Genomic DNA, 26,907 nt, shown 5'->3' on the forward strand with positions numbered 1-26,907 from the left:
GTTCTTGTTTGATAACCGGTTAATTATGGAAGACAATAACTCGCAGACCCATTGACACGGGAGGGGCGACTGTCCTGGGGGTCTGATAGGGAAGGAAGAAGCGGGGAAGAGGTAAAGAGGGAGGGAGGAAAAGAGAGACTATGGGCCCGACGAGTGAACACTTTCATTTCGTTCTTTTTGTCTTCCTTTCCCTTTTCCCAACTCACCTGGCTTCCTTCATGTCGTCTCTCACTCTCGGTCTCCTATCATTTCTTTTCATCTGCCTACCCCCCCCCCTCTCTCTCTCCTGACCTTTCATTTAGCACACACTGAACTGAACGGTCTCAATTAAACGGTGCAAAGCCTTTTGCGACAGCATTCATCGCTTTCTTTCCTTTTTTTTTTATACCAGCGTGTTTGGAGTAACACTGACTGGGAAGTGAAGGAAAGCGGCCGATAAATGAGCCGTCCTCAAACCACAAAGCGCAGGTCCCCAGGGACCGGCACGCCACGTAAAAAAATGAAGAGGTTTACTTCATCTCTCAGAGACCACAAAATGGATAGAATGAGTTTGAAAGCAGCATAAGAAACATACACCGTACTCCCTTCAAGGACAAAAAGTTGACCAAAAAAAAAAAAAAGACACTACCACTAAATATATGTATTATATCTCATTTATAAAATGCATTACACTCTGCTGGCCTCATTTAACCATTTGAATAACAAATGAATATTGAGCAACTTTCTCTTCTCTGCCAAGTAAATAAAAGAAGCGTAAAACTTTCTGAACACCAAAGTGGAAAACTTATTTTTAAACTTGCATTTTTTTTTTATTTAACAATAGCTTGATTGTGCTTTACTAAGGGATGTCATATGTGATAACATAGTTTTGAGTTTTTGCACCATAAACGCAGCAGGCCACCCTCTCACACCTTTCTCCCAGCCAAGCGATGCTGGTGATAACTCACACATGTTTTATGAACTTTGCTCAATCACAGCGTTTGTACATGAGAATTCGAGTCGAGTTGGGAAAATACAGGCGCTTACAGCTCGCCGTGGCTCGGATACACGATGCAGATTTGGTCTAGGGGGTTATGAAATGCCAGGCAGGTGGAGCACGGATAAGGCAACAGCTTTTTATCAGCGGCGTAATGAATGGTGGATCTGAAAGGGTTATCGCTGCCAGTCTGCACGCCGTTCCTGAAAAAAGGGTCTGCCTGCAATAAGGCCACTGCAGCTTTGTGCTTCAGTGTCATTTAACATATTCTTCATTGGTATAAGTGACAGGCCATGGCCATCACCAGAGGAAATAACACTCATCCATTGGAGCAGGGGGCCATCAATCACCCTGTAATGGCTGCATCACCAGCAAGAGAGTCGCCATTTTGGAAAGAATTTTATGAGGCTTATTAGGCTTTGCATTAAATGCAATCAGAGAATGATTCAAAATTGCGACCACTTTGGTCCTTAATATGGACAATATCATTTATAAAATGTTGTTCAGCAATGAACACTGCAAACTCTAATCTAACACCACTGGAGAGCTATTTTTACCACATTTGGTAAAATATTATGGTGAATTAAAACCAATGATCACCATTGGATCACATATAGGGGTAAATGGCTCTGATGTGACCATTCAGATGACCCATGGGAGTTTCAGTTCCATTTGGGATTTCTATCCTGATGGCACTGTCTCCATTATCCTGTTCAGGAAGCTACCCCCTGGTGGTGGACTGTATTGCCTTATTATCCTACGGTGAATATTACGTGCTGAATTGGGGAATAAATAGATATTATTACTCAAGGACAGTCTTCTTTTTCATGCAGAAATCAAATTATTTAGGAGCAACAGAGCAGGAGAAAGGTACCGAATTTGACTTTAAAAGGAGCCTGGCTACAAAGGGTTAAGGAGTGCAAACAATAACATTTCGGGAACAGATGTCCTTGAGGCGAATTCAAGGGCGAGGCGATGGCTAATCTTGTATTCCCAGCATGATCAAATCACCAGGCAACAGATATAAATAAAAGGCCAGGAAATGAGGAATTCGCATTCAAGGGTGTCAGGAGCGAAATGAAGATTCATGGTGAAGAGCTCCACTGAAGGAGGCAAAAATTAACTGCAAATAAAAGGACACGGCAGCCGTGGAAAAGTCCAGCCGACGTGAGTGGGTGGGAGAGAGGGAGTGTGAGAGGACAGAAAAATATCACACGGTGGCAGGGTGTACAGACTGCACTCTGTCATGCAGACAGGTGCTTTTATTTTGACATGCAATGGAGGAGCTCAGTTACGGAGTGTATGCTAAAAATAATGCGAGCTCGGCCGATGCAGGGCATCACCGTGCTCTGCCACATTCTTCTCAATGCCTGCAGCCACTGGTTGTTGACCTGTGGCCACAATATATCCCGTTAAATAGTATTTTATGTATATAATGACAAAGAAATGTATTATGTGACAGTGTTTCAGCCAATACCATCAGAGCTCCTTGATGTGCCATTTTGCTCCTGTAGCCTGATTGGACGGAGCCCTGGGGCCTGTGTTCTCTATTGCTTTGCCGTGTGGATTGTATTGGGATGTTCGCTCTCACCTGCTTTTGCTCTTCTCCCAAGCTGTCCCACATGGAGGCCACAATCTTGGACACATCTCCAAAGGTGGCGTTGGGGTTCTGGCCCTTGATGGCCGCTTGGGTGTCCCTGAAGAAGAGGGCGTAAGCCGAGACGGGCTTCTGTGGCTCGTTGGGGTCCTTCTTCTTTTTCTTCTTCTGTGGTTTGGGCTTGGGCTTCATCATGTCGGAGGAGGGCCGCTTTTCTCCTGTGAGCTAAAGGCATGAGGCAAGACATCACTGTTAGTAAAACGAACAGCACAAATTACACACACAGACACCGAGGGACAATCACTGGTCCAATTATGAAGAAATGACCCTGATCAAAATATTCTCCAGTTACTGGAATGGAATGAAGACACACACCGTCTAGTCGCCTACATGTGTTCAGCAGGCTCACTGAAGGTCATGTCTTCTTACTCATCAACCATAACCTGTGCAGACAGCACTCCTGCCAGACAGAACTGCTTCATCATAGGGATAAAGGTGATCACTCACAATCCAATTCTATTGATTTGCACTGACCCATCAGCAAAACGCCCCACAAAAGAGCTTCTACGCTCATTTATTTCCACACCCATATATACAACAGAAAAGATATCTACTGATGCAAATTGGCTTTAAGTTCATATTTCTTGTTTTTATATTCTGTTCTGTTCTACTGGGGCAGCCCGACTCTGCTGATGTTTGACAGAAGCATGCAATACCTGCTGGTTATAAAAGCCATGTGGTTAATGAGACAGTCGTTATGCTCATGTTTGGCTATGCAAATTGTCTATGCACTCCTTTTTATCTATAAACATCATAAAATAAAAATGTGCATGCGCACAGCAGAACACAGAGCATGCACTCAATCAAACTTGAGCCACGTAATCCGCTCGGACAGTTTATTGACACTGCAACTCCCTCTCTCTCTTTTTCCTGTTTCTATTTCACCCCTTTCCCTTTCAGCCTACCTCACCGAGATAAAAGCACTGGGACCAGCAGTAGTGAAAGAGCACTAAAATATTCAGGGTGAAATTGATTGCTTAATGCAAGCAGAGTTGCACAGGCATTGTTAATATCCCATTTGAATCAGTGCTACTTGAGTTGATATCATATTTGGTGTGCACATATATATCTGCTGCTTATTCATATAAAAAAAATCTATTTAATTATTTAAGGGACTGAAATTTTTTCCCCAACAAAAGTGTGTGACAGGAGGGATAAAAAAGTCAAAAGAATCCCACAACCATGAACATCAGGAATAACCATGAACATTATATAAATTTTTTTTGCACATTTCTGAAATAAGATTTTTTTGCACTATTTTTTGAAGAAGTGTGCTTGGTTAAACAATTCTCCTATGATTCTCACTTTCAAGTCACAGATAAAATACAGTTGTAATGTGGGATGCTGATGTTTCACGGTGCTGCGAGAGCTTGCTTTCCAGAGTCCCAAACCAAACCTCAAACCAGGTGCATTAAAAAACATGGAAGGAACTCGTTCTGGGCAGTAGAAACTACCACCTTATGTGAGGCCTTCAGCACCAAGGTGAAAAGACCCCCCAAAAAGAGAGGCCTATTTATGCACAACAAGGCGAGAGCCTTCTGTGTTCATTTTATCCGTCATTGGGAACATTTTCCGAGAAGCTTGCAGATGTGGACAGAACAGAAAAGCATTTCAGTACAGCCAGTAGTTCCAAAAAATGGCAAAGAAAAAAAACACAGACATAGAAACCATAGAAGAGGAAGCAATCTTAATAAATTCGTGTGTTTGACAGTCTTCACTGGCACCAGCTTTTTTTTCAGGAGATCAAAAGTCATGGACTTTAAACTGCCCGCTAGTGAATGCATCTACATTTACATTTAGAGCATTTATAAGATGCCCTTATCCAGAGGGACAATTACAGGGTTACAGGGACAGTCCCCCTGGAGACATCCAGGCTTAAGTGTCTTGCTCAGGGACACAATGGTAGTAAGTGGTGTTTGAACCTGTGGCTTTGTGGCCTTCTGGTTCTTACATTTACATTTACAGGATTTATCAGACACCCTTATCCAGAGCTACAATCAGTATTTACATGGAAAGTCTCCTGGAGACACTCGGGGTTAAGTGTCTTGTTCAGGGGACAATGGTAGTACCTGGATTTGAACCTGGGTCTTCTGGTTCTTTGGTGGGTGTGTTGCCCACTATGCACTGTATACCATCTATTCTATTGTAAAATATACAGGAGTGTGTAAATGGTGTTGGTCGAAACGAATGAAGTGAATATCCTTGTTTATATATGTACAGTGAGCATAAAGCAGCATTTACTGGCAGCAGTACATCAGGAAATGCAAAAACCCTTTTAATACACCATTCTATATTCCCATCACACACTGCAGAGACACAAGAAGCCTGTGAAAAGACAATGTGGCTGCAGATTTGCATACTCAACATCATCAGAATAGAGCCCGACTGTGTCCAGCTGCATCCATAAGACCAAAACACAATCAAGAAAAAGTTCACAGTTCCAGAGACATGGCTGCCATCTACAGAAAACACAGACACACACACACGCACGCACACACACAGTCATGCAATCCCAGACCGAAAGCATGCGTAGTCTAAAAAAACATTTAACCGCGATGCAGAGCATCCCTACTCCAGTCCTGAGGAATTAATCTTCCAGAGGGATTTTTGCAGGCTAATTAGCCTTAACTGGCTTTGTTCTGAAGACTGCACACTAATGTGGTTCGCTGTCGTAGCACGTGAATTGCAGCAGGATAATTATCACTGCCTGAAATTTTAATACAGCATAGCCTGTAGTACAGTGTACTGCCGAAGCAGTGAATGAATGTGCGTGTTGACCATGGACAAGAAAAAAAAGCACTCTTATTTTTGCTAGTATTGTACTAAAGATGACTAGTTCTCATGCCGTAAAAAAAGAGGCAAATACACGCAAAACTGTTTGCTATCACATCTGCTGGGTCAGAGTCTTTAAAGCACTCAATACGAATGCTGAAGTAATAAAACGAGAGGAAGTGAGAGAGAGATTATGCGAGTACGTGCATGTCTTACACATGCTGATAATTTTAAGGCACCTATGTTCAATTAAAGCCCCTGTATGCCCTCTCTTGTCTGCTTTTTCGTGCATCGTGAGGTAATGGGAAAAACATATTCAGTGGGAGTGAATCACTGTATGCTTTGTTGTACGGATTTACATAAATTAAATTCATTAGACTTAATGAGAATGTGTTCCATTGGGCCGAGCAGAGAAAAAAAGCAGAAGTGTTGTGCATCACAAAAGGGAGCAGAAGCAAATGTGGGTACCTTCTACTGATTGATGCTAAATGTTTATTCAATTCAGGAGATTTTTTTTTTTTTTTTTACAGATGTTGACTAATTCTCATCTTGCACAGCCAAAAGGGAAGGAAAAAAGCCAGGCTAATTGGGGAACTGAATTTAATTGATTGCTATACTTCTTGTTTCAATATATTTAAAAGGATATTTGGTGGAACAATGAATAGCTTGTAGAATTACCATGTTTTTAGAGCAAAGGCAAGTCTACAAGCCGGGTATGATTCCGTCTGACAAAACCACACTAATAGATGGACACTGGGATTGGGGTTGCTTGGAAAATGCTGTCCCAGTCTTTGTGCACCGCAAAGAGCTGTACATCAGCATCTGTTAGACCATGTAACTTTAGACATCATGTAAGTTAATTTGCTCTTTTCACTTTCCAATCTAATTAGGGTCAGGGGAGGGAATGGTGATAATGAAGAACTCCTAGCGACTTGCACATTACTGAAACATTCACAATTAAATTTCAACGGAAACCTCAATATAGTGAGAAGATGAGGGACATGCCAGAGTAATTGGATTCTGAGGACAATAAAACATAAGGAGCAGAGACCATTCTGACTTGCTGAAAAAGCTAAACGGCAAACACCACAACCCCTCCTGAAAATGTACAGCAATATATCGGCCAAATTCTTCACCAGTACCTTTGAGTGGTAATCTGTTTCCTCTTCCTGGGCGGAGCTTGAGGGAGAGGGCGTGGCTGACTTACTTCCTGGCGGTGAGGGGGAACCATGGGTAAGGGCCCCTCGGCCAATCTGAGAGCTGAGTTGGGAGAGTGCGGTCATTGGGTGGGGCAGTATCCTAGGAGACCTGTTTATCAGGGGGGGAGGGCAGGCTGGGGGGTAATGGGGGTGGTCCTGATGCGACAGCTCCTGGATCTAGGGTAAGAGAAGAAGACCAATCTTTACTATTTTTTGCTCTTTATATTTGGAAAATCCCAATTAAGCCAGATTGAAACAGAAAAAAAGTAATTCCCAATTTGCCTCAGGTTAAAGACAAGGGGTTTTAATCGACACATTTATACTAATTTTCATTATGTGATAAATAATTAAGATTAAAATATACTTGTTCACACTACCTCACCCCTCAACCAATAACTGAGAAGAATAAACCTGCAAAGTCTGGTGACATCTCCTAACTTTACCTCTCAGAATGATAACAAGGTGTTTAGCTGTTTTCTATTTAGGTATCAGCATCATAATCATATACTAGCCAACACCCATATATATGTTCAAAAATTACTTCTATTTCATCTACACCGATCAGTCATAATATTATATGACATAGTATTGAGAAGTTCCCTCTTTTGCCGCTAAAACTGACTCATCAAGGCATGGGCTCCAATGTCAAGATCACAGATATATTGTTTTGTTCCTCGAACCGTTCTTGAACCATTTCTTCAGTCTGGCAGGGAATTGTTGCACTTGGTGAGCATCAACAGTTAATGCAGGTGGTACTGGAGCCAAATCTTCTTCAGATAAGTGAAGACACACGCAATTTCATCAGATTCTGCATTAACGTTTTAATCTACAGCATCTCCACTATTAGACTGAACAAAATGGGTCAGCTGGTGTTCCCTATAAACCACCTACTTTCTTGGACCACTACATGCCAGGCAAATCGCCCAAGAGCAGCAGTTCTGGAGGTGCTAGGACCCAGCCATCCTTTGTCAAAGTCCCTCAAATCCTCACACTTGCTTCCATCACATCAACCTCAAGGACAAAATGTCCACTTGCTGCCTAACATATGCCCAAAAACTGCTAGGTGCCACTGTATCGAGATAATCAATTACATTCACTTGTCTCATCAACCTGTCACCCGTCATAATGTTATGGCCACCATTCTAATACTGATGACTCTAGAACTTGATTAAGAAGGAACAGAATTATGACTTTATTTACAGAGAAGGACTAGCCAAACAAAGCTAGGCGTTAACATTTTTTCCACGCTTCACCCTTAATATTTCATCATGCCTCATTTCCAACGCATCAAAAAATATCTCCTCATGAAGGCAGTCGATGTGTACAGATGTAAATGGCGACATTAATCTACATATAAATAGGAATATTTAGAGCAGTGCGAATCAAAAAATGATGAACTGGCATTTATTAGCGTGGTGAAAAATGCATGAGTTAAATTATACATTACATATTAGTTTTCTGCACTTGAAAAAGGAAGAGAGGGCCTCAGCAAAGCACATCCAGCTTAATGCTAAAGCCAGAGCTGTGATCTAGGCCCAACTCTGTAATCATACTAATTGGCCTCTGAAGGTGGGTGATGGAAAATGCTGTGTGAGGTTTGTGGAGCGTGTGCGGTGGTCTGGAGGGGAGTGTTGGGCCGTAGAAGACATTTGGATTTGTGTTTACTGCAGTGGTTGGTAACAAAAGGCAGCTTCGAACAAAAGCATTCCTTTTGCATTTCAAATGTTCACGGTGGAGAGGGGAAAAAAACAACAACAACGGGAAAAAAAAAGATTGCTCCCACCCCCACCCAGACTGAGCACAACCTCCAACCTCAAATCATATTTCAAAGACACCATCACTTCAAGAAAAAGAAATAAATAAGAAAAAAGCAAAAAAAAAAAAAATAGCTTCAATGTTAAAGAGAAAGAGAGTGAGTGTGTGAGTGAGAGAAAGAGAGAGGGGGAGAAAAAAAAAATCCATTAATTTTCCATTTTCTGTGGAGTTGCTCTTTAAGGGTCTTCACAAACCAAGAAGCATTGAAAAACCAATTAATCAAACATGAATGGCCTATCATAGCTACAGCAGCCCTATTTCCATAGCAACAGCCTCTGGGTAGACTCATCGCCCTGCTGTTTAATCCGGGCACACTGTGTTTCTTATAAACAACACAAAAGACAAGGAGAGGAGAAGTCAGGGGCGCTGAGGAGCAAGGTGCCCGCTCCGTTTTCTCCTATTCGGCGATCTGTGCCGTAATGTGCCACGATTGGAGGAGTTCTCAGGATGAATGACACCATAACCCTTAAGTAGCATGAGCAGAGAGCTGAGAGTCAGACATACCCGGTCTTTTTCTTGCTCTTTCACTATGAAATAATAATAATAATATTAAAAAAATCTGAAAAACTGGAATTTACACTGATTCCTGCCTACACACAATCTTATTTTTTCCAGTGCAAGTTGGTTTTGACTACAAGCACAAGTGTGTGTGTTTTTATATATATATATATATATATATATACACACACACACACACACACACACACACACACACACACACATATATATATACATATATATATACATATATATATATATACACACATACACACATACACACACACACACACACACACACACACACACACACACACACATATATATATATATATATATATATATATATATATATATATATAGAGAGAGAGAGAGAGAGAGAGAGAGAGAGAGAGAGAGAGAGAGAGAGAGAGAAGATGTGCTGGGTTCTTTTAAAAACCCCTTGAAAAAAGTCATTTCCATGGCACAGCACAGTTGAATGGATTGGTATGTGCTGTGTGCATGTCTGTGCTGGGCTGGTGTGTGTGCCAGTGTTTGTGTGTGTGTGTGTGTGTGTGTGCAGTTTGCTGATAGCGTATTCATGCAAAGCTCTCCGTTGTCCTACAGAATTTACTGTTATGACACTGTTTAATTTCTGCCAGGGCTTTCATATTTTGTGCTTTGCATGCAATGCAAAAGAGAGAGTCGCTCTCTCTTTCATCTCAGCTGGAAAGAATGTGAGTGATAAAGAGATAGCGTGAAAAATAGTGAAGTAGAGAGAAAAGAAGTAGAAAATGAGGCAAAAAAAACAAAAAACAATCAAAAAAAGTAAGACAAAGAAAAAGAGAATGGGGAGGGGGTGCGGAAGAAAAGAGACTGATAGAAAGAGCCCTATCTCAAACAGTCATCAGTAAAAGCTATATAAAGCAGGTGGGGGCCGGCTGTACAAACATTATGAAAGACTCTCACAAAGGTTACTGGTTGCCATAGGTACTGTATGCTAATTGCTAAATGGTATCATCCCTGGCGGGGGGGAATCTTGTGTCTGGGTAATGGTCTTTTATTTGGCCATTACTGTCTCGCTTCCACAAGACAAACAGTCCTCTCTCCCTGACTCTAATATGCTGCACTGTCATCAGTGGCAATGCGCCCGCAGGTAAAATATATATATATATATTTTTTTAAGCAGGCTCCTCCGTATGTTCATATAAGCAAGGTTTCGCTGCCCTCCATGACATGGAAAAAACAAGTACATTGAAATATTCTTAGTGATATGCAAAAAAAAAGAAAAGAAGCAAAGCAGGAACAAAAACACACATATGCTTGCACACACATGTACTTCCTGTGTGTGCGCACGTGTGCATGCATGCACGTGAAACAAAAGCACTGGAAAGTTCCCCCCCGATTCCTTTCCTGCTTGTATTCGTCTTTGTACATCATAGTCAAATGGGACCCAAATAACAAGGGCTTTCCAATTATGGGCTGCGCGTTGTGTGTGAGATGGGATATCAGAAAGCCATTGTTCCCCTGATCCGATGACCCTACCTTTGAAATGGTTTCATCTAGCCCAGGATTGCCTGCACTGTTTGATTTAGCTTAAGAGATTTGACCACACCGAGCATAGCCACCCCAGCCAGGAGCCAAGACCGGACGGGCCATAAAACATTCACACACTGTATGTGCCCGGACCCATTTTTACACTGCCCATTATCCATAGCCTGGCACGTAAAAAGGAAAAGAGGACCGGCTGCCTCCATTTTAGCTCTTTTGACATTACAGCTTCTTGCCGTGATGAGATTTCGCAGACTTTTAGTGATGCGATTGTCCGCCAGACGTGCCGCCCCACCGCCGCTGTATATTATTGTTTTGAGCACTCTCACAGATCACGAGGTCCACGTCCTCGTGGTAGCACTTAACATGAAGTATGAGTGCATGGGTGTAAGCCATTTAGATTAAGCATGCACAAAAGCCCGGAATAAAATATATACATGCAGCTCTTAACAATGCAATAAATACAGAGAGCTTCGAGAGGTTCCTCGTGCACTGCAAAGTGAAATAGTGGAAATTAGTTTGCATGTTTCTAGTCACCGTGAACTAGAACATGGTTGGTTTCCGCAAAATAAAAACCATTTGAAACCTGCTGTGCGATGTGCACATAATATTCATCTACAGAAAGACATTAAATTGAATCACAAACGAATGCAAGTGAAATGAAAACAAATGCATTATCATTAGCGCCCGAATGGGACACAGGTGAATGACTGCTGCACAGGTCTGAAACCCCATAATGCATCTGCTGTTTGCAGAGAACAGTGGCTCATTGCCGTCGGCGGGTTCTGGGTTTGCCAGGGTAAATTCGCAGAGCCGCGGGTGCCATGTACGTCTGTGGCAGGACGAGAAAAGCAAACAAACAAACAAAAAGTGGCAAGTCTCTTTATTCCCATTCACTCAGTAGTCCCTCGCTCCCTCCGCCGCTCCCTCCGTTCTGATTGGAGACATCTTGTTGGGAGTGATGGCTTACTCGTGTAGGTTCACAGTTGCTATTGTAAAATCACAGAGCGTTTAATTGAAACAAATGACTATAATAATAGAACATTATCCCCGCAGGCTCCCGGCCGTGGCAGCTTTAATTAGCGGCGTGCCGAAGACTGATCCTTCAGAGGAACGGTAAACATGCGTAGCCGCAGAAGGAGAGCGAAAGGGAGAGCGAGCCCGCAGCCGCCCCACCGCGCCCTCGCTGTGACTCCGCATTCGGCCTCGGGGCAAGAAGAGAACCCTCGGCCGTCACTCTTCCCCTCCCCCGAGCGCCCGCGTTGAACTCCGGCTAGCCCCGCCACAGCTGTGCAGACGCCCGCGAGGGTCATTTATAAAAGTGTGTTAAGAGATCAGCTTTATGAATCATTGACTGTTTAAATGGCTAAGCAAACAATGCCTGCCTCAGCTTTTTATCAGGCACAGTGTGTGCTGGAAATCCCACCATGTACCAGACTGTACCGTCCTGTACCGTAACATGCAATGAACATACTACTTCATACATAATTCTTCTCTTCATTCTGTATACAAAGTGTACCGAACTATACCACACCAGATCAGACCTAGAACATAGAATGTTATACATGCAGCGTGTTACTCATATTATCTCATACAAAAGACCCTCATCATATGTCATATACCACATCACACCATAACATATGATGCCATACTACACCATAACATATGAAGCCATACTACATAACATATGATGCCATACTACACTGTAACATATAATGCCATACTACACCACATCATAACATATGAAGCCATACTACACCAGAACATAACATATGATGCCATACTACACCATAACATATGAATCCATACTACACCACACCATAACATATGATGCCATACTACACCAGAACATAACATATGATGCCATACTACACCATAACATATGAAGCCATACTACACCACACCATAACATATGAAGCCATACTACACCGAAACATATAATGCCATGGCATTAAATTTCATACCAGACCAGTCCAAAATACCTTACAGAAAGTTTACTTTAAGTAAGCAATATTTAAATCTCAGATAAAACGTTGCTTGTTGCACTGTGTAATAGTTCTAAATTTAGTACTACTGTAGAAGAAGTGAATGACATTATCTGACTAAATGTCAGGGAAAGAAAAAATGAACCAAATTTCAGGGGCGGGATTCCAAACTAAGTAAAATCTGGGTTTAACCCACAAACGCATGCATGTGCATGTCACCAGTGTGCATCAACCGAACACAAAATGGCTGCATACCAATACACACCATACACTACAACTACAAACCGTTTCATACATACTGCTCAAAAAACCTCGGACTATAGAACTCATTCATCTAATAATGTAGTTCTGATGATCTAATCTAATTCTGTACTGTTCTGTACATCATATCACACCATGCTGTCATGCAATATACCATACCATACAATATCCCACTGTACTTTACTTTACATGACCATTAAAATGTTTACATTAGTCAAATATAATAGAAATAGACATGGTTCCGATATATATTTTATATATATATATAAAAAAAAAAACATAAAGAACATCTTTATGTTTCAAAAAGTCCCAAGGGAACATGGTGAAATGTGTTTGACTTTAAAATGAAAAATACATTTCACTTCAGTAGAGGAGACTAATTAAAAAGAGCGAAATGGATGTTCATGTTGTTGTTGTGGAGAAAATCTGTTTCATAACAGCGTGTCACGGCCGCTGACAGAGACATCTGTGTTTTCTGAGCTTTTTCTATCATTTTGATTTAAGAGCGATGTAATTTCGAGGTCCCTGGAAAACGATCAGCCTTCTAAATGAGGATGGATGTTGAGAAAATAAACAGCCTTAATGTCGGCAAACAGCAAATACGTTACGTTCTGGCCACTGAGGCAAACAAAGGGATCGCTTCAGATGTAATCATTTACAGTGAGAGTGCGCCACGTTCATGCCACGTTCCGACTGTTTTATATTTGGCTCTGAATGTGGCACCTCGGGTCCAGAACTAAGCCTGACTGCGAAATTCGGATTCCATCTCAATTTTTGGAAAATGCTATGCGATATGTTAAAAACTCACATGACATTGATGCAATTTAACTTTTTCTTTTTTTTTTTTATCTCAGGAAGATAAAACTGCCTGGAAAATGAAATACAACACAAGGTGGATTTTCCCTGGCAGGGTTCCCCCTGTAACGTGTCCAGGGGAGCCGAGCTCCACTTGGCTCCCCCTTCATTCAATGTATTCCTATAAGATGGAAAACCTCTGTCCGTCTGTCCGTCTCTGTCCACAGTTGTCCCAGCTTAGGCTATTCTGACTTTTCAGACATTGCTTAATATCTGACCCATGTCTCCAAGTGGACAGACCCAACATTAGACACTACTGATTAAAACCATTGTGAAAAAAAAAAAAAATCAACTGTCAATAAGCAAAAAGAAAAGAAAAATCCCTCCCTTCAGCCTGTCAGTGTAACTATAGCCACAGAGGGCCCTTCAAAGACGTGAAAAGTTAATAAAGATGCAGAAGAAAGCGAGCAGGCAACATATCACACACATTCCTGCAAATGCTCATGTAGTCCTCTGTTGTTGCCACAGTAAACCACGTCTTTGTGAGTTGGAGCCTCACAATCCGGCAGCGCACTACAGAAGACACTCACACTACTTTTTAAATCCACTCGCTCAAGATGGAAGACCGCGCAACCAAGACAACATCTAACATAGGAGCCGTCTGTTCGGATTAAAAGAGGCCTTAATGCAATCCATGCAATTTCCTTACGGCAGTTGGCGGTGTCAGCACATCTATTCTTTCTTCAGACTCGCCCTCGCGCTCTCTTCCCTCCATCTAGTGCACACCCCTTTCCCTCATCCTCGTCTCTCATCCTCTCCCTCCTTCTTTCACTTTCATCAACCACCCCCCCCCCCCCCCCCCCCCCCCCCCCCTTCTTCCTCACTAAAGACTAGATACTTGTTTGACATGACAGCTCTGAAATGGCTTTGGAAGAAGAGAGGCAGAATCCACACATAAGACGGGAAGACAGTACATTTCTGCTTGATCTAATGAGAAAAACAGGTTCGCTCTCTCACACACACACACACACACACACACACACACACACACACAGGCTCCCATGCACTCACAACACACACATACCTTTCACAGCAGGAGAGTCATGGTAACAATTAGGTCCATTTGTCAGTTTACTTGCAAGTGTCTTAACACCTTACATTTGTGTTCTCTGCTATTTTTCTCTCCATGTAATCGAGGGAATAAGAAGATGCTTTTTTTTTTTTACACATGTAAATGCCTTTTTCAGACAGGAGCCCAGCAGTAGATCCCTAGCCCTCCATTAAATTTAAACTCCACCGTGAACAACAATGTTGCCTAAATCTGGGTCTATGATGTCACTATAATGGAGATTCCTATTATAAGAAGCAGGGGAATGATTGCAGTGACTGGAGACAAAGGCAGTACTCAGGACATTTCCTGCAGCTAATGCTCTTTAGCTGACGGAGGGCAGGGGAAGGAGAAGCAGGATCAGATTCCTCCCCGCGGTTCCACGCTGGTTAATGCAGAATTGCTGGCCACTCCGCTCCCTGCTGTCATAAAATGACAGATTCCGGGATACAGATTTAGCCTTGACCAATATGTACATCATTTCATGCGACAGTAAGACTGAACGTGAACGAGGGAAATAAAAAAAAAGAACCTCTATCCCGCAGCTTGGTGTAAAGGTGACCGGATCGAGGCTGTGGGCCGCTCTGGACCACCGGGCCCTGAGCCGTTTCTGCCGTTGTCTCGACTGTCTCCGGGTCGTGAGGGGCTCATAATGTCGCCTCAAAGCCACGGCTCAGGACACACAATGCAGCCCATCAGGTGCAAATGCCAGGGCGGCGGGAGCAGCACAAGCCCCTTTCCGGTGACACCACATTTATTTCGACCCGCTCCCACCCACTGCTCTCTGCTAATTTTATGTAGAGGGTCGGCGGCTGCGATGGCGGCGAGCTGTAACAGCCGTGGTCGTGCTAAAATAACAGTGAAATAAACCGTTTCTTCTGGCCAGGTTTCTGAATACTTTCTCCTCAACCTGCAATTTTATTACTTTTTTTTTTGTTACTACAACTGCTCCCTGCATTTCATTTTGTGGAGGTATTACACCTCCACACAGTCGAGATATACAGTATAATGCAGGTCTGATTGGGTGCATTGTGCTGCATCGGTTTCTGCAACACCTCCGATGGTATATAATTAAATAGGAAGAGAAAAAGATGAAAAATTAAATCCATGCCTAAAGCCTTGATTAGCTCAATCCTGAGGCTAATTGAGTTTATATATATATGTATATAATGAGGAAGAAAGCGTGACAAAGATGGGTCCCCTTTTTGGTATAATGAAATTGGAAAATAACTTCTATTTCTTTAAAATATTTCTTAATATACAAGCAAGTCTCATATCATATTGCACATAGAAATAAGGCAGCTTCTCCCAGGAGATAATAAAAGAATTGAATTTTTCCTTATCGGTCGGTCATCTATTTTTCCATGGAATGCTATTACTTGCTGCCTGCGGTTGCTAAGCAACAGGAAATATTAATAGGGGCTTTTATTAGACGGGCTTTCTCAGAGCAGTACTAAAATGAGGAAGTGGAAAACATGAATGTGTTACATAAATCTTTGGACTTTTCATGGTTTGCACAAGTCTCTGTTTGTGAGGTGATTTATTACTCCGATGGCTCATTTATGGGAAAAGGGGGTGTGAAATAAGAAAATGGAACATTACCCTGAAGGACTATTTGAAAATAAATAATCACAAAGGTGAAATGAAAGCTGTTTAAAAACCATGGGTTTCTCTCTTTTCCCCTTGCTTCATGGGTTTATTGAACACAGAATGCTTTTTTCTTTCAGCAAAAGCATCAATCATCCATGTAATATTCAGTATAAAATGCTTTCAGTCATGTTTCTGCACTGAAAATAAACTAAATAAATAGGTTCATATGCATTTTCGCAATCTATACGATCCTTTTATTAAAGTCTACTTTCACATAAGCCTTGATTTTTCACTTTAATACATTTTCTCTTCTTTCAGGAAGAAAATACATACCACTATGATTGGTTCAGTGCTCAGGTCCGGTGAAAACATGACCTACAAGAGAATTCTTTCTGTTCCTCTTTATTGCAACATTTCAGCATCCACTCTAAGTTTGCAGTAGCATATTTGATAAAAGCTAGTTTGAATCTCTGATCATGACTTCCACATAAAGCTCTGGAGAGCCATCATCTTTGGGGCTATTTATGGAACCTCCAACCCACAAGCCAGTGAATTCTCCATCCATTTTCTAAAGTACAAGCTGTAATTTTTTTGCGCAAATAGGAAGCATGGAAAACAACAACAAAAAAAAAACAAACGTTAATTGCCTATAGGAAACTACATAGCGGCAAAATGATCTGATCTCTCTCTCTCTCTCTCTCTCTCTCTCTCTCTCTCTCTCTCTCTCTCTCTCTATATATATATATATATATATATATATATATATATATATACATACATACATACAGATACACACACACACACACACACACACACAACTTTATTAGTTAGGACAGCAATTACTAAAACCTACAAAAAGTGATAATTTGCACCTCCACGAGTTCAGCTGATTTTCGGCCTGGCACGGCGAGGTATAAACATATTTGGTGGTGGGTCATTGAGGGGTCAAGTGCATGAAGTGGTCCCACAGCCTGATTATTTCATTGCAATAATCTGCCTTTCGGACTACGTCTCACAGTAAATGCTAGCCTGATAAGCGCTAATGCTGAATGAGCCTTTAAAATGAATTAATAAATAAGTACATTGAACTGTTACAGTACCCTGCCTTTTGATCAACCATTGTGTTATTTACACAGAGTTTCACTCTGATATTGAGCACAATGGCTATGATGAAAACAAGTACGGCTTCATAAATGATTCAGGGATATAAATTGTGTGCTTATCTTAAATAATTTACTCTACAGCTCTGTGTTGCACAGGGCGATGTGAATTCTATGGTAATAAGATAGGGCGGGTCATTTAGGAGCGCATTTGAGAGAATGCCGAGCGTTTAGCTCACTGCTGATGAAGACGAGGGGTGTTGCGGGAGCCCTAGTGCACAAAGTGAAGAATGTATTATGTAAAGTGCCCTAATTATAAGGTGCAGCACACCTTTCCACATCTGCACGGTCGCTTTCGGTTCCCTCCTCTGTGAGAGAACAAAGTTTCTTCATGGTTTGACAGCCAGCGCATTAGTGCTGGCAGCAGATAGCCTGTCAAGTGCATGAAAAGTGCATTCAAAAAAAAGATATTGTCTTTTACAGACGTTTCTAGAAAAGCTAGAATCCGGAATTTCCGTCATCATTGTTATTATCATTATTACTGTTGTTTTTTTAAAAAACATTTTTAAGCACGTTTTTACATTTTTAAGTATGCAGCGGGTAGATGCATTTTAATGACATTCAGGATGTGTGTGTGTGTGTGTGTGTGTGTGAGGGGGGGCAACACTCACAATTTAACATGAGCAATTCACCTGTTATTAGCACCGGAGGAGACTGGAGATCTGGTGGAGAGGAGGTTACCTTGAGGCGTCTACTTACGGATGATTACTCTATCATCATTTACTAATGAGCTCTGGTCCGCAACAGCACCATCCTCTGGCCCCCAGCACTAAGTACTCTGCCACCCGAAGCCCGTGTGGCTGCAATTAGGCCTAAATTGCAATACGAAGTGCGGAATTGCATCTAAACAGCAGAGGGGTCTTCTTCCCACCCACAATGTAGAGCGAAAGGTGCAATTATGAGGTTGGCTGTTAATTAAATTGGGATTTCTCTAAAAAAAAAAATACTGATGGATGAAATCCTATTTGATTAAAATGTACACAAATAGTTCTCAAATATACATCAATCTAAAAATGACACAAACTGCTTTATTTTTCTTTTTTTTTAAATTGCAGCTTTTCCAGCCTTTATTTTCACTGTGTGTATTTTTCCTCATTCGTATACCTGTCTAGCGCTCTCGCTGCCTCTCTTTCTCTCCCTTTCTCTCCGTCTCATCTCTACAATAGCAGGGAAGATGAAACCTAATGGGTTTTTTCCACTGAGCTCAAGACTGAATATATGCACTGACCTCCTGGCACCTGTGATACATTTCAGAGGCACAGCCGTTGTTTACCGGGATGGAAAAAGGAACAGAAGCAAAAAAAAAAAACGTTAAAATGCTATTTTACTTTTAAAAGATATGTTTGCACAATGATAAGTGTAACTTTTGAGCATATTTTAACAGCACTTTTGTAAAAATGTCTCATATTTTTGCATGTTGGAACCATTTCATGGTTGTGACTGTTCCCACTTTCTCACTCGCTTTGTAATCTATTTTTACTGGCAAACTTTCAGAAAGAATGTACAGGTCTGAAACCATTTCAGTGCATTTTTCTGTCTATCCAGACTGCACTATGACAAGGTTACAGCCACAAATGGCTGAAATCCAATGACCAGTTGCAGACACATGTAAAGGTCAAAGCCAAACACTACAAACATTGGGAGAATCTATATCAAAACTATATGCTTGGAAGAAACTATATGCTATTTTTGAATACTCCAAGATCTTGTCAGCTTCATCTAATACACAACAGGCAGTCACAATTACAGCAGCAAGGAAATCAATCAAATGAGAATCCATTCTATCACTGGCACTGAAATGGATCGAGGAGACTGATGATAATGAATTCATTGTCCCATATAGTGTAGCATGATGCTGGGGGTACCTGAGTCAACGCCAGAGTCATACTTCAAAGAGGAAGGGTAATGGATTCCATTAAATATCAAATATCCATCTCTACACAGAGTGAAGTAGAGATACTGCCCCCCCTCTCCCTAGCACATTGCCCAATATCCATTTTGAGTGAATTCCATTTCAGAAAGCCATTAGATGAATAAGAATCAACAAAGTTACCTTGTGGGTAAATTTCAACAATGCACCCCTAAAGATATTACATCTTGTTCTTTTTTCTCAAATCCATGAGAAAAAAAAATCAATAATCTAAGTAACTGTGGTTTCTGATGTCAAGTGGATGGAAGAATATTTGTTCCTGATATTTTAAAATAATTATGATGATGGTAATCAAACCACAAACTCTTTCAGAGATTCCTCTCAAAATCTGAACTAAGCCTCCAAGTCATGCGTGAGCATTTATTAATATGAAAGTGAAATGACTGTCATTGTAAAACAATGCAGCACAGCACATGATGCACACAGTGAAATGTGTCCTCAGCATTTAACCGTCACCTTGGTGAGCAGTGGGCAGCCATGACAGGCGCCCGGGGAGCAGTGTGTGGGGATGGTGCTTTGCTCAGTGGCACCTCAGGGGCCTCATGGCAGTTCAAGATTCGAACCGGCAACCTTCCAATTACCGGTCCGCTTCCGTACTCGCTAGACCATCCACTGCTCCCAACACTGACTCCCAACATACTATTTTTTACTAACATGAACTAATATGCATTATTGTCTGGAATTTTCTCCTTTCAAGGGATACATAATGAATTGTTGCCAACCAACGACTGATCAAGGTGCAGATATGTCATGCTTTGACCACTACAGGTCAGCATCACACAGTATTCAAAGGCCATTTTTTAAAGAATGCAAGTATAAATCTATTCGGGTTCTCAATCTAATCTGGTTCACTGAAGCAAAAGAGGCAGAAATCTGCTCCAAAATGCATATATGGTGCTAGTCTCAGGATAACTGATGATGTGATGATTTCGATCAAGCAAGCAATCAGTCATACAACCACAGCAAGCAAGCAACCAATCAGCCAGCCAGCCCGACAAGCAGAAATATAACCCAGCAGGACTTACAGAGGGCATTTGGCTGGTGAGGAGGTGCCCGTCCTGGGCCAACATGTTGGACATCATGAGGGCAGGCAGCTCCGGGTAAGAGTAGGGGTTAATCAGGCCATTATGTGGCAGAGAGTGGCATAGGTAGCTGGATTCAGGGTCCATCAGGTGCAGCAGGGGTGGCTCCGGGTGGTTTGGGGGGGTTATTGGGGGGATCTCGTAGTCCTCGTCACCCCCTCCGCCTCCGTTTCCACTGCCCCCTCCCTGAGCGGAGTAGTTCTGAAGAATGAAAAGAGGATTCATGAGGCATGAGATGGTACATTTATGGGACAACTATTCCAGCACTGAAAATGTACAGTAATGATTATTATTAACTAGGCTGTATTTTATTTGTTGCAAAGTCTCATCAAGTTGTCACAGTGTGTTCTGCCTCATGACCAGAAATAAAAAGTAGCCAGCAGTTACCAAATGTATCTGAAGCTCTGCATTAATACATTATTTTGCCACACAAGTCTCAAACGATTGGTTGCTCAACAAGACTTATCAGGACCTTATCATGCTTCAAAAGGTGAGGGGAGAGTCTGGATACAATTTATTTCCAAAAACTGCTGCAAAGAATGCAGTGAATCTGCTGTGATTGTAATGTGACATCGGGAAAAGAGGGAGGCACAAGCACTCAACATAGTTCAGTGAAGGTTTAATTACAAAAAAAAAATCAACAAAAATCTGCAGCTTCACATTTTTTCCAATATTTGATTGCACTCTCCTACATTCATCCTCTTGTGAATGAATAGGACCCAGCACACGTGTGTATTGGTGCCACCCGCTGATCCAGGGGCACAGAGGCAACACAGTCATAAAGACAGGGGGTGGTAATTTTGATGGATCTCATACATATACTTTCCATATCAATTCGTTTTTATTATCCATATTCCAAACAACACATCACTTACATTTGTTTCTAATTTATTTCTAATACATTTAAGTTGTTTGTACACATCTTGAAAGTATTTCATTTATATAAAATAAAATAAAATTAAATAAAATCGAAGGGTGGGCCTGTACTATAACCAGATATCTGCATAATTCAATAGAAGATTCACTTCTTGTGAGCAATCATGATCTCTTATCTGCATTGGTTTTAGCACTGATATGTATTAAAGTGGATACTGTAGAGGTCGACTAGATCTGGCATAAAAAAATGAACATGGCAAACAGTTCTTTCAGATTACAAGGTTTCATATTGCAATGCTGCTTTGAATGTAGGGGGAAATATAATTAGTAAAATTATAACCAAGATTTGTTTGATGCCCAGCAGTCAGTGTGCAGGGAGCAAATTTCTCTTTCTTACATTTTGCATATTTGTATTTGCAATTCCACTTACAAAGCAGCCCACCACGGCATTTCCCAACTTTCATTTGGCCTTAGTTTACTGTACATGCATTATGATTGTCAATTCTGAAGGAAAGGTTTGGCGGAGTGGAAAAGGACAGAGAACTAGAAGGGTTATTCAAGGGGGAATGGAAAGCAATTTTGTTGGAGGCGATCTGACTCGAGTCCCTTTATAATGACGGAGTCAAATTAATCATCACAAATAATATTCCGGTGTCAGCCATTCAAGAGCTTTTTTAATAGAATTCTTATGATTCATGTCTGCACATATACATCAAACAGTCAGTTCTGCAACATTTCAGAAATCAATTCAATATCATCTTTGTGTTGCCTGTCATCTTCTTTCCCAGAACAGCCATTTATCTTGCAAACAAATACTTTAGCAAATACGGGGCGAGGAGAAAAAAAGACAAGGATCCGTAGTCCTCCGGTTTCACCTCTACACCACGCATTACTCAAGTAAGACTCATTCTTTTTTACATGCCCATCACTCACTTGCTGCTAGCTTTCTGGCCTGTTCTAATAATTGGAAAGATTTTTCATGAGAGTGGATTATTTTGTTGGGTTCAGTAAAATTCAACACATTAGGACTTAAAGACAGCTCCAATTGTAATCATTACAAACACGAATGCCCTCCAAAATGATTGGTACCCTCTGTAAAGATTAGTAGCTGAAGAAACCTATGCAGAAAAATATGCAACAATATTACAAACTCTTGAACTCTCACTTTCAAATACTTCTGTACAGTGTTGCTGCACTATATATGTCTACAACACTTTTTTTTTTATTTTGTCTATTAATATAAGCCTTACGTTCCAATGAAATGCTGCATTTTTACAACCTTTTACAACTGTTGCACTAATACAATTGTGGGTTTGGTACCACAATAATTTTTTACTTTCCAATGTTCATGGAAATCAAGAAAATTTCAAACTTTTGAACAGTAGTGTATTTAACTTGGTACTTAGTGCTTACCACAATATTTGCATTGTATTTGCCCACGGAATTTGTTCGCTTTTGTTTTGATTTCAGTCCCACATTGAGTTATAAAATGAAGATGGTTTCCATCCATTATGAAAATGATCTCATGTTAAGCATAGTTGGTGCTTTTCTCTCATTCAGGTTAACGACCATTATCTTATGATGATGCTGAAAGTGTAATGAAGGTAAAGACTGGCACCTCTAAAGAATCCTAAATTTGAAACATACTTTTCTTCCGTATTAGATTCTTCAGATCTAATACGGAAGAGACCACTGGTTGGGTGTGTCCAAATGTTTGACTGAATCACAAATCGAAATTTAAACATGCGTTTTCAAATACGTACATACTCACAAAGAACATATATGCTCCATTTAGTAGCATTCCCACATTTAACACTTTCTACAACCTCCCTCAACACCAGTATGTCAGCAGTGAGTCTTCTGAGGAGAAATGATGAAGAGTAGCAGTAATTGTGGAGGGTGCTGTATTATACTGTAGCCACGGTTTAGCCAGTGATTGTGGCCTAAGTTTTCTTTTTTTTCCCTCTGTGTAGTTACCTTTGGCAAACTTGGCCGTAGAATAGGAACTCCAAAAAAAAAAAAAAAAAAAAGGCAGGCTCAATTGTGATTTACTTTCTGTCACAGGCATTGTCCTGTAACTGTGGATATTAATTTTCGAAATGGTCCCTTTTGAAGACAGATGTCTTTGTAAACCTTTGGGGAGGCCGGTGTTATTGTTTGGTCTAATGGACCTGAAAACGAACATTTCCTGAGATTCAATTTCCCTCATAATTGTTGGAAGGAAACTAAATTGTCTGTTGTAAACATCGAGAGCATTGTGCGGAGAGGGTCTCTCTTGGCTTCGGCAGGGAATTCTCACATCTCTGTGATCTTTCACAATAAGCACTATCAGATCCACACACACACACACACACACACACACACACACACACACACACACACACACACACACACACACACACACACAAAGTAACAGGGATCATATGTAATGGCTGACAATTGCTTAGTCATCAGTTATCAAGGGCCAGTAAGTGGACGTATTAATCAAACATTTGGGGGCGTCGGTTGGTTTTCAGTGGGAAAAGATAACAAAGGGTGACTGCTGACGGTTTTCTTGGAGCTCTGGGGGCGGATAGGGAGATATTTTGTCAAATGCAGCATTACGCTAGCACTTAGCCGAATGCCCTTGACGATAAAATGTAAATCTGAAGGACGTGCCCAGATACTTTTGGAAATGCATAATTCATAAGGCTCAAATCTGGAATGTGACTGTGGGTATACAGGTGTTAATGCACATCCCTCCCCCCTCCCGCTCGGGCCTATTGTAGCTTTACCTCCATGGCGAGATGTAGTGATTGGGCCCATCCCCTTCCCCATTTCTTGTTCCAATTTTCGAGGATATTAGAAGTCAATTTGGATGCACAATGGCTTTTTGCATTGAGTTGCTGCCTTTCAATTTATAGGTTTCATTAAGGAGAAAGTAGCATCGCTCTAAATGAACAGCATCAGATTCCTGACCATATTTTCAATGCATGTGGAGTGTGAAGACCATTTGGTGTTGTTCCAGTAATAGGAGGGTCTAAATACAGACACACAGTAATGGGGGGGGGGGTCAACACACACTCAGAGCGAGAGAGAAAGAGAGAGCATTCTGCTTTTATTTGTAGCGAACAGACGCAGAGACAGCTGGTGAAAGAACAACATCAGCAAGAGAAAGAACGAAGGTAATCTCTGCTGGCAGAGACGAAGCCTCCTCCTCCTCCTCCGCTGCTGCTACTGCCCCAGCCCTCTCTATAACGGACCATATACTGTACATGCAGAGGCTTTCCGGCTCGCATTGTGTTGCGCCGAGACATGTTCAAGCGCACAGAGCACAGAGTAAAGGTTGTCAGTGAGTCATGCTGTCTGGAATAGACAGGACCACTGCTGTCCATCACCCCTATCAATACCTGTTACCTTGCAGCACTGCACTGATATGTCCTCAACCCTGCTGGGCCCTACTTTTTTTGAAAATACTTCACTGCAACATTCTGTTTCTTTGTTATAAATCATGCAGGAAATCATGTTATTCATTCAATACGATTCAATATAACACCATTCATTAATGTTAGACAACAGACTAATTACAACACGTCATTCCAAATATTATAGTTGGCACAATCTGGCAATAGTAGCATTTTATATTGCACTTAACAGTACCATGATTGTAAGCTACATTTGCAGATGTCCATTGAGAAAATAAGCTAAAACATTTTATTAGAGCCAATCATACATTATACATTATATACCTTATAATATATTAATAGCTACCATTCATCTTTTCACTAATCTTTAAATTGTGTCCTGGTATTTTTTAATATCTGATTATTACCTGTTACAAAATAGTCCAAATGACAATACACAGGATGATTATACTAAAAATATTAATGCTTACATAGGCTAAAAATATATGATTAGACTGGTTTAAACAAAATGATATTTAAACCAAGGTCATTGGTTTTATATGTCACTATCATTATACAGTAACCAGTGAGATAACTGTGACAGATAAGAGTAACTGCTGAATTAAATAACGGTGTGCCACTACCAGCCGGGTCGAGCTTGGGTTCAAGGGCGAGCTCTGCCAAATCCCACATACCAGAGTGTGAAAGGTAAAAAAAACCCCAAACAATGATGCTTTGTCTCCTGAGGTATGCTGCATAATCCTGCTGGGGTTTTATGAGTTAGATGGCAAACTAATGCAGTAAAATGAAAAAGTGGAGATGTTCTGGGTGGGTAAATGTAAACAGAGATATAAGATTTCACATGCTGGCAATTCTCTGTGTGTGTGTGTGTGTGTGTGTGTGTGTGTGTAATATAGAAGATGATGACAGATAAGTCTGCTGGCTAATAAGCACTTATCTGCCTGCAGGAGAGCTTTGCTATATGATGAGTTATATTCAACCCTTAAACCCCCATCACAATACACTTTGAATACATTTTGTGTTTTTGCAACACAAATGTGTGTGTTTCTGTGAGAATATTCCTTTGTGTGTGTGTGTGTGTGTGTGAAAGAGAGAGAGAGAGTGCGGGGGTTGGGGGAGCAGACTTTTAGGAGCTTCATCTGTTTTGATTTGGCTGGCAGTCTAGTGCTGGAAGCCTAGCCCATCATAAATTACCCTAAAGATCAGACAGACACATATCAGCGAAGGGTAGGGGGGCAGGGCTCCTATAGAAACAGCCCCTCCCCTCACAGAGCAGCAGCCAATTAGACTCCATGGATGCAACTGGCAAAAGGAAGCCAATTTGGTGTGGCCTTACACGAACATTTTAATTGTTTTGAACTAGCAAAAACATGACAGTTAAGTTCATTTTGAAGCCCACACTCCATCTGTCTTAACACTTCTTTGCATAAGGCGTTTTAACGTAACTATATTTAATCTTTCCATGTTTACTCGCCCCATTTACGTCTCTTCACAGCGTCTATGATATATCAAATGCATTTTTTCAATCTACTGGTTTCTGTATCATGTTGCAAAAACACATAATTACAGTGTGATTATGTAAAGGATAATAACTGAAATAAGCAGGTTTTACTAGTGATATGTTTGGATGGGGGTCTCTGAGGGGTCGGGTTACCGCTGCACTTCGCTTGTTCTGTTGCTCTTTATGTATTCTGGCCCTCTCACCCAAACTCACAGATTTCATTTATCTGTCACTCATTGGAAATTTGGGGAACACGACACCAGTCGTCTCAGGTTCCCGTCTATGAATGGGGGAGGGGCCGTTTCATTTGGGAGAGGGAACAGGATACCCCTCACATGATTAACAGAAGCCCTCTCAAACCAGCCGGCCTAAATAAGGGAGCAGAATGGACGGATGTTCCATCAAACAGTCTAAAAAAATGCCCCCAACTCCCCTTCGTCTATCTCCACAATTCACCTCGCTGTCGCATGGCTCTGGGGTCAAAAGGTACTCTGTGCACGATTTGCCGTCAGCTCAGATTAGCATCGTCCCTCTCGTGTGATGTCATGTTTCATTATGCATGGCTCTTATGGCCCGGGTCATGAGATCACCGTGATTTGATTGGATGACAGAAATGATATCATTTGTGTTTAACCCCAAGCAGAGAGATTCTGCGAGATCAGGAAGGGGAGGGGATTAATGTACTCGCTCCCTTCGCAACGTAGCGGGGCACTGGGCCAACCTCAATGCAATTCATTACATAAAAAAAATCAGTAACAGACCCCCACC

At 41.3% G+C, this 26,907-nt stretch overlaps 1 protein-coding gene across 5 annotated transcripts in view; it reads right to left on the reverse strand.

Moving 5' to 3' along the window:
• The window catches only part of tox2 (TOX high mobility group box family member 2), a 103,308-nt gene that overhangs the window by 9,231 nt on the left and 67,170 nt on the right, over positions 1-26,907 (reverse strand). For 4 of the 5 annotated variants that reach the window (XM_028999442.1, XM_028999441.1, XM_028999440.1 and 1 more), the window contains 3 exons: positions 20,302-20,559; positions 6,548-6,781; positions 2,568-2,798 (listed from right to left, as the gene is read on the reverse strand). In XM_028999442.1, the coding sequence (XP_028855275.1) occupies positions 2,568-2,798; positions 6,548-6,781; positions 20,302-20,559 (723 nt within the window). The remainder of the gene's footprint in view (positions 1-2,567; positions 2,799-6,547; positions 6,782-20,301; positions 20,560-26,907) is intronic. The other variant, XM_028999444.1, reaches the window with a different exon arrangement.

This window comes from Denticeps clupeoides, chromosome 12 (genome assembly GCF_900700375.1).
Source record: "Denticeps clupeoides chromosome 12, fDenClu1.1, whole genome shotgun sequence".
Lineage (NCBI taxonomy): Eukaryota > Metazoa > Chordata > Actinopteri > Clupeiformes > Denticipitidae > Denticeps > Denticeps clupeoides.